Genomic DNA, 9,406 nt, shown 5'->3' with positions numbered 1-9,406 from the left:
TACATGTAATTTCTAGGGGAAATAATGAAAAAGTGAGACAGTTATAATCTTTAAAAAAGATCAACCAAAGAGACTTTGGTAAATTAGGGTCTCCCGTTGCCTAAATATCCTTTCCTGCTTTTAACTTACATAGTAACACACTACTGAGGACCATGGTATTTAATCAACAAGTACTATAAACCATAATGATAATGATTGCTATGATTTATTAAGAAGTTACTATGTGGCTGAGTATGGTGGGGTATACCTGTAATCCCAATGGCTTGGGAGGCTGAAGGAGGAAGATTCGGAGTTCAAAGCCAGCCTCAGCAACTTAGCAAGGCTCTAAGCAACTCAGCAAGACCCTATCTCTAAACAAAATATGAAAAAGGCTGGGAATATGGCTCAGTGATTAAGCACCCCTGGGTTCAATCCCCAGTGCCAAAAAATGATTCTAAATACTTTCTGCATATTATTCCATTTAACCTCAAATAACCTCAAATGTTCACAACTTTCTTCACATAATCCACTACCTTATGAATGATTCTATTTCTCTGTTGAATAAGAATATTGAAATTGGGGGCAAGAGTATCTGACCACAATGAGATTTTATTTCTTCAATCATCTTCTGGGCTGCCTTATAGAATGAGACTGTAACTAGTCCTCACATTGGGCAACTAAAGAAGATACTCTAATGAAACACTGAATTGATTTCAGGGCCTTCATACCAGGGCTTTGTATGGGCTTCTATGTCAAAATTATGGGTAAGCAGAAAAAATTATGTCCATCAGCAGATCTGCAACTATTAGGCAATTCCCCTTCTTAGAAAGTGAGATATTACCAAATCTTAACATTGACAATGATAGAGAAAACTAAGATGTTTTCCAGAGGCTAATTATAAACAGGTGGTAGCTGGGGCCAAACTTCAGGAATCACAAACCCATTCTGTTTGAGCTCATTAATGCTTCCATTCAACTCCAGGAAAATGAGCAAATTCCCCAGCATTAGGAGTTTCAAGTTGGCTGATAAAAAACAGGTGATTTCCTACACACACACACACACACACACACACACAGACTCAAGGATGAAATAAAACAACTTAATTTGCCTTGCTGTGTTCCAGAACCTCCTGTGGTGGTCACAGGTGAATGCCACTGGAGCAGCAATAGAAATGCTGTCACTTAGTGATCATGGACAGGAAAGAGCAGCCGCCTGGGTGCATGGAGTATTGTCCCTGCACATTCAGGTTGAACCCAGGAACTGAGGCTTCTCTCGCCTTCCTAATGGAAAGTGCAATGGAATTTTTAAATTTGATCCGAGTGTCTGACTGCTTCAGTGGAGGGCTCTTCAATTTCACATTTCATCTCAGCAACTAATGTCCACATCTTGTCAAATCGCCACCAAGAATGAACCGCAGGGCTATCCTGGGACAAATTTGTGATATTCTATGGGAACTTGCGATTTGAGGGTTCGGTGACTACGAGCAATCAAATGAGCTGTCCCACATCCATATTAGAAGGGGGACTGCTGGTCCCTGAAAGAACATCTTATTTTCTCTTCCATGATGATCACAGGGATAAACTTTTCCAGCCAAGTTCCTGGTTTAATTCAAAATATATCCGATCATTGTTTTTATGCCTTTAAACATACTGGGTCTTATTTTGATAGTGAGATGCTGGAAGATGAAAAAAGAGGTCTGTGTTTTCTTCCTCACTGTTTTCTTTCTGACAATTTTATTGCCATTGTCTTCTGTATTGCTAATGGTTGTTAGGCTGCTGGTCTCACTTCAATTATTTATGAAAAAAAAAAGAAGCTAGAGGATTTTTAATATACTTTTCCCCAACTTCTTTCTGATTGGCCCAAAATAAATAAATAAAGCTCCTTAGAAATCACAAAAGGCAGAAGTTCACTTGCACAGTGATAAATAAGTACTTGCAAGTCATTTTGTCATTGCAAGGGCTGATCAAAGTAAAGTCCTTTAAGTTTGTGTCTCGTACTTGGCAAGATGCAGACCTGGCTTTTCACATGTTGTTTTATTAACAATCCATTTTAAAATTTAAAATAAGTTGTCCCCACCTTTGATTTGGAGGTTCTCCTGAAGTCTGTATTATACATCTCTTATACATACAGGACAAAATGCAATTTAATCTGTTACTTCATATTTTTTAGCAACTACATTCTAGACTCTGAATCCCGGTCCTAAACCCCATCATTGATATCTCTTCAAAATGTAAAAGATCCCCAGCACAAAAAGGAGAGTTTACATGCAGACTGCTTGCAGGAACTAATAAGAAAGTCGACCTTATTAGTTTTAGTCATATTTTCTTCTATGACTCTAAATGTCATAGCCATCTTCATATCCACCTGTTCCCCAGACCTGCTACTATTTTTGTTGTTGTTGTTGCTATTCCCAAAAGTTAATCTGTTGATGAACAAAGATTGATTCCTATCAAAAAATCTTAAAAAGTTGTGCTATAGATCTTTAGGACAAGCCCAGAAAGAAACATATGGTCTAAGCCACAGCTGCCACAGATTGGAATGCTGTGCACAATTTCTGAAGATAGGTGCTTTCAGGGAATATCACTTGCCTCTCTTCTAGGCCTGCCTCCTGTGGCCTAGTCCCCTGTCCATGAATGGCTACCTTGGGATGCTGCTTTACTTCTATATGTAAAAACTATATTAAGCTCTAGATGCCCTTAAAGGATTTTTCCAGCTTTAGAACTGTAGGATGATGATACATGGATCTCCTGGTAACATATGATCTTTGGATTAAAAGTCACTTTAGGCCACATTTAATCAACAGGCTGAGTATTCCTGATTTGAAAATTCAAAATGCTACAAAATTTGAAACTTTTTGACATAATGCCACAAGTGGAAAAATCCACAGGATGAAACTTTAGTTCATGAGCAAAATTATGAAATGTATTGTATAAAATTACCCTCATGCTGTGTGTATATATATGAGATATAAATAAAGTTCGTATTTAGACTTGGGTCCCATCCCCAAGATATTTCCTTATGTATATGCAATATTCCAAAATCTGGAGAAAAAAAATCTGAACTCTTCTGGGTCTAAGAATCTCAGATAAGAGACATTCAACCTACATGAGGTCATCATATCAAATGACTCGGGATATTTCTGCCATGGTCTCTTTTCTTCTCACTTCCTCCTGTTTTAAAAGTTAATGCCATTCAGGAACAGAAACAAAATTTTTATTCAGTTGAATTTAGAGTTTTGTGAACATTTAAAAAATTTGTATTGCAATTCATAGAATATATCTATGAGAGAGAATGTGCAAAGAATAATATTGAGGCAGCAGCTCCATGTTGCAATATAATTTGTGTGTGTTGTTTTGTAAGCCATTCTTTTTTTTTTTTTCTTCTTACAGGGCACTGATATTCTCAAAGCAGATACTCAGGTCATGAATTTGCTACCTTTAAAAAGTCTGCCAACACCCCCTTATTCTCATGATGACATTAATCTGTCAGATCATTATTGGATTGATCAAATTGACCATATGTTTTAAAAGCTTGGCCCTTTCCTTTTCTGTTAATATTGCCACAGTTGCTTACCTTAAAGGCAAAATTACTTCCTGTGAAATGCTGCCAGTTGCAGGTACTGCAAGACATGTCTGGTTCTATTTAGGTTTTCTTCTTTTTTTTCTTCCTCTAGTATCCTTGGTCTTACAACCTGTTTTTTCGTTTTGTTTTGTTTTGTTTTATAAGACATGTCAGCAAAGCCTTTGAATTAATGAACTGTGAAGTGCTCAAAAACATACCATTTCAAAAAGTATCCTGCAAGGATATAACCCTAATGGGAGGTGACCCTTGAGTTTATCACCAAATATCCCACCATAACTAAAAAGAATTTAAGATAACCACTGGTTGAAGAACAATTTCTTTGAACAAAGACCCAGAGAGGAAGGAATGATGAGGAGTGGGGGGAGGTCAGGCTAAAGTAGCAATCTGGGGAAATGTGTTTATGTTAGAGACTGACTCTGGTGAGCACTTCCGTCAAATAATGGACTTACACAAACCTACCTATAAAAGATACCAGGTGGAGGTAAAGAGAAGGGAGGAGGCAAGGTTTCAGAAGATTGATCAAATAAACCTAAATGGTAGGTCCTTGGCTACATCTAATGTTAGGTCTTGTTTTCTTTTAATTTTGCCATTAAAAAAAAAAAATGTGGTGTAACTCCTTCAATCTTTTTACAATTCTGCATGGTTGAACATTTGAAATGAGTTTGTGTATCACCCCCAGGCACTGATTCAGACTTGATTGGGGCAAAGCAGACTGCATGTGCTTATTTTTATCCACATCATTTGGGACGTTATGTCGCCAAAAAGAACCAAAACGTGCTGCTCCATTGCCAAATTATCACCTATCCTTTGATCAGACAGGGCGGTGATCCTCATCAACAAGTTGTGCGACCTTCCTGTAACAGCAATGTCAGGTCAACTTGAGAAAGTGAAGCGAGAGCCCTAAACACAAATAAAAAGAAACAACCAACAATCCTTATAATTATCATCATCTGCTGCTTTTCCCTCTTTTGGCAAAGAAACACTCCATCCATTTGCAGAAATCGCCCGCGGAAACGTTACATCAAAACTAATCACAACGATTAAAATCAGCTTTTCTGTGCAAGAGAAGGGTAAAAAGCAAGTTGGAGGCTGGAATGAGACTGTTTTTCCAACAAAAAAAAAAAAATCTGGAAAAAAATTTCCTATATGTATATTTCTCCATACGTAAATGTAGAGCTTTATTTTTGAAGGAGATCAATTGTCTGCCCTGTGATCAGTTAATTTGATTTAAGTTTTATTTTGGAGATTGATTTAGACTGGAGGTAGAGGCATGAGCTAATTGTATCCTGATCCTTGCCTTGAGGGGTTTCAAAGCCCTGGAGCAACTCTTCTCTGTATTTTGTTCTGTCTACCTTAGCCAAGCTATTGCATTTCTCTCTGGTGTGGCGAGCCGAGCAGATCGCTGGGAGAGAAATCGGAAAAGGGGGGAGAGGAAAAGGAAAAGGGGACTTGGAGAGAGACTTTGTGCTTCAATGTTTCAGGTAAGATCTGACGGTTTGGGTTTGTTATTATTTGCTAAGGAGGGTATGGCTGGGACTTTGGGCGCAACTCGCTTTTACGCATGTGCCAGGCATGGGGCGAGAGCGCGGCACACTCGCACACACACAGCCCGCCGCGGCGGGCGGGCGGCTCGGGATCCGCTCGGACCGGTGGCGGGGCAGCGGCCGCCGCCTCCTTCGGGCTGCTGCTATCGGTTCTCGGCTTTCTTCCTCCAGTGGGAACGGGCGCGAACGGGCGCTGCCGAACTGGGCCAGGACGGCCAGGGAGCGGGTGCCGGCGCGCCGGGGCCGGGCTTCCGGATCTCCGGGCCGGGTTCCGGCTCTGAGAGCGGAGCTGCAGCGGCTCCCGGAGCCCGCGCCCGCGTCGCCCGCCCGCCCGTCCGTCCGCCCGCCTCCCCGCGCGCCAGCCTCCCCGGCGGCCGCTTCGCTCCCCCGCCCGCCCCTGTCCCCTCCCTCCTCCCCCGGACCTCGCGCGTCCTTTCTTTCCCCGGCGCAGAGCTCAGCGTCTGCACACCAGCCCCGCCGAGAGCGCCCAGCGCCGCCGGCCCCCGCCGCCGTCGCCGCGGGCCGGGGTGCCGGGAGCCGAGCGCAGCGCTCTGCGGGGCGCGCGGGGGCAGCGGCGGCGCCCGAGGCTGGGCTCCCGCCGGGGTGGGGGTGGGGACCGCCGCCCCCTCCTCGCTGGCAGCCTCGGCGGCGCCCCCGGACTCCGGGTGAAAGACGCCATTGTGGCTGCCGAACGGATTGGGCCCCGGGGCGGTTTTTCCTTCCCTTCTGCCCGGGCTGTGCCGCGCCGCTCCCCTTTGTGAACCGCGGCCGGTGCCCAGAGCGGTCCGCCGTCCGTCTCCGGCCGGGCTGCTCCAGATTCGCCGCCTCCGCCCACCCGGGCGCCTTTAAAGCCCCCTCCCATCTCCTCCCATTTCCAGCCCCCCCCCCCCCCCCCGCTTGGGTGCAAACGTTTCATTTATTTTTAAAAAGCGCTCATTCCTCTTCCTCCCCACCTCCTCCCCTGATAAAGGGCACGGCACATGCTCCGGATTAGAAGTCTCCTTGGGAGGCGGGGACGGGCGGGGGGCGCTGGGGTGGGGGAAGGATGTGCGCGCTGCAGGTAATGGCTGTGGCTTTGCTGCGCTCGCCTCTTCTCCGCGGTGCCTGCAGCTCTGGGTCCGGAGTCTGCATCCTTCCCTCCCCTTCTGGCGGCCAAGGTTCCCTTAAAGGGACAGAGTTTCCTGGCAGCCTCCCGTCTGCGCTGTCTGAACCAGAGCTTGGGGCGCAGAGGTGGGCATAAGGGACGGTTTGGCTCCTTTCTGACCTCTTTACTCCCCACCCCCATCCTGCCGCCCCTCTTTATGGAAATGTGAAGTGTGCTTCCTCTCCTGCCCCCAAGAGGGACCTGGCTGGAAGAGTCCGCACCTCCTGGAAAAAGAACTGGGTGGGGAGCGCGTTATGGTGAATTCGCGTTAAAAGTGAGACGGAGCCCCCAAAACATCCAGGAAGAGGAAGCCAGACCTGTGGTGCAGGAATCCCTTACCTGGACTTGTGCTCCTCACAGCCGCCCCGAGTACCGCAACTTCCTAGCTATCGCGGGTCGACAGTGTCTGCCTTTGTGCTTTCGAACACTTAACATGTCGTGGAAATGATTTTACGGTATCAAAATGTTTTCACATTGACTATGCTTCGGGGGCCGGCTGGGCGCGAGCCAACTAAGTTAACAAAGTTGCGGTGGGGCTGTCGGCTTTGTACGTGGAGAGCAGCACGCAGGAACTGTCCGGCATCCTCCTGGCACTGGCTTCCTCATAGAGGTGCACCGCAGTAGGCAGAAGTAATTTTGGTACAAATGCTGCCTTACCTTTTAGATCATAGAACTAGCTGTTTTCAAGCAAATTCTTGACTGTGTGTGTGTGTGTGTGTGTGTGTGTGTCTCCTTGGTGGTACTGGGAGAGACATAACAGTTTAACATACTCATTCTTTAAGAAACGTTTGCCTTCTGTTTTCAATCAACTAAGCTGGCAGCTAGAGATACAAGTTTATTTGAGAATACCCTCTGGGTACCAAGCATGCTTGGATTGTTTTAGCAAATTAAAAATGAGCAAAATGCTTTTACCTTCTCAGCAGTAGACTCCTTAAGAGACCTCCTGTTTTGTGTGTATGTGTGTGTGTTTTAGAGAAACATTTTCTGTGTGTATCTCAAATGTGCTTTTAATGTGGAAAAAGAGAAAATAAAGGGTTTTAAAAGGCTGAGACTGATGCCATAGAATGATTCATTAAATCTGATTCTACATCAAGGAATTCACCTGCATATATGGGAAGCTGTGGAAACTAATAGCTAGCCTACTTGATGAATTTAAAATAGCAGTGGATTCATTTGTCTACTGGATAATGGGCAAGATGCCGATTTATTCCTCGTGTTTGTATTTGTGTGGCATTTGGCTTACTATGAGGAGTTTAGGAGCCTGCACACTGGTGGCAAACGTTCAACTCAGGAATCCTGCTGATGCCTGAATGGAAAGAATTGTTAGCAGTTGTTATGATGACAGTGGGTTAAATGTTTACTGATTAGGTTGCAAAGGTGACCGTGGAACTTTAAAACTTTGCATCAGGAGGAAAACTTCACTGGGTTAGGCAGATGTTTGTAAGAAGAACTGATTAGGCAAAAACGCCATACGTGTTCTGGGAAGAAATTTTTAAATGAATGATAGTTCACCACAGTATGCAAAATGACTGCAGTGATTTTGCTGTATTAATTATGCCCAGAGCACAATATAAAGTTCTTTAACACACACTAGAGGTCTCTCTTCTAGCTGTACAATTTTCCTCTTTGTAATTCTTTGCCAGGGCTTGCGTAGTAGGGATGTGCAATAATGGCTTGATTCATACTTATTTAAGTAATTGTGATTTACTGACCAGTTGACTTACTCTGATGTGAGATATTTATTCTTCCAAGGATATTCAGTAATTACTGTATAGATTATACTACCCAAGTACTGGAAAAGTAGCTGCAATAAGACTTCTAGATGATGAAAACATATTCTTCAATTTGCACGAAAGAATGCATTGTAGACTCTCTGGCATCAAATTATTCATCCAAAGCAATTTATTTTTAAGTGTAAGAGTAATTAGCCAAAGATGTATTAATCAGAGAACTTTCTGAAATTTAACTTCCATTTGACTTAGCAATAACAGTTGTTTGCACAAGTGCTTTCTTGTCTTGACATTTCCAAAATCAGTGATTGTTTTGTAATAAATGTTTTCTGCTAAGATCTCTTTCCATTTGTATTGCTTTTAAGTCATTCAAAGGATGTTTGTGAACTATTAGTTCACCAAGGCTTTTTTAGTTGTTTATTAAACAGCATCTCTAAACCTTCTTTTGGACTGCAATTTATAATTTCCCAAGCAAATGGAGCATTTATTTTCTCTGTCCTTACCTTAGGATGAACCATCTTGGGAATAAAAATGAATTTTTTTGTATGCAAGCACGTTTGTTTATTTTAATAGTTTACTCATGCACAAGTGAGAACTCAGTTTTCCTGGGCACTTTCCTGATGTCTTATTCATCATAAAAAAAAAATACTAGATGTAAATAATGTTTTGCTTGTTGATGAGTTTGGTTTGAGATACTGTGAAAAAGTAAAATAGATTGTCTTTTAAGAGTAGCAAGCCTGTATTCATTAAATTCAGTCATTCAGTCAACAAATATTTATTTGTGCCTGCTGTTTGGGAGACACTGTGTTAGATGTTGGAGACCCAGTAGTGAGAAAAAGCATTCAGAATCCCAGTCTCCCAGACTCTTCTGATCAGAGAGACAGACATTAATTTGAATAATTGAACGACTGACAGATTAGTGCTTTGAAGGTTAAAAAACATAGGGCTCTGGTAGCATGAACCAGAGAGGGAAATGGCCAAAACTGGAGTCAGCTTCCAGAGAAAGTGCTAAAAACTGAGATCCAAATGCTTGAGAGGAAGGAGCAAGAGAAAAAGAAAGGAGAGACAGTTCCAGACAGAGAGAAAAGGGAATAGCATTTTCCAAGCTGGAAGAAGCTGAGTGAGGGACTGGAAAGTTAACTGCCTGGAATTGAGAGAGGGAAGAGGTCGGGACAGGAGAGCAGGCTGTGAAACAGGAACCTGGTCTTCACCTTCAGAGGAGTAAGAAGAGGTAGGTGGGGAGAGTAGAGAGAAGGGCAGCAGTGACATAGCGAGATGTGTGGATTGAAAGGACTACTCTGGTGGCACATGGGCAGATGATTGGAGGGACCCAGAGTGGATGAAGGTAGCCCTTGCAAGGCTTTTAGAGTCATCTAGGCAAGAGCAGTATAGCTGGGGTTTGGGTAGTGGGAGCAGAAACAGTGATG

The 9,406-nt window shown here is 43.6% G+C and overlaps 1 protein-coding gene across 1 annotated transcript in view; it reads left to right on the top strand.

The window, feature by feature from the left end:
• The first annotated feature begins 4,829 nt into the window (after positions 1-4,829).
• KCTD1 (potassium channel tetramerization domain containing 1) overlaps positions 4,830-9,406 on the top strand; it is a 184,061-nt gene continuing 179,484 nt past the window's right edge. The window contains exon 1 of the mRNA XM_079109307.1: positions 4,830-5,042. Coding sequence (XP_078965433.1) covers positions 5,034-5,042 — 9 coding nt within the window. The 5' untranslated portion in view covers positions 4,830-5,033. The remainder of the gene's footprint in view (positions 5,043-9,406) is intronic.

The sequence above is a fragment of the Sciurus vulgaris genome (genome assembly GCF_902686455.1).
Source record: "Sciurus vulgaris genome assembly, chromosome: 13".
In the NCBI taxonomy this organism is placed as follows: domain Eukaryota; kingdom Metazoa; phylum Chordata; class Mammalia; order Rodentia; family Sciuridae; genus Sciurus; species Sciurus vulgaris.
The sequence above is the reverse complement of the archived record's forward strand: the minus strand, read 5'-3'. Positions and strand labels throughout refer to the sequence as shown.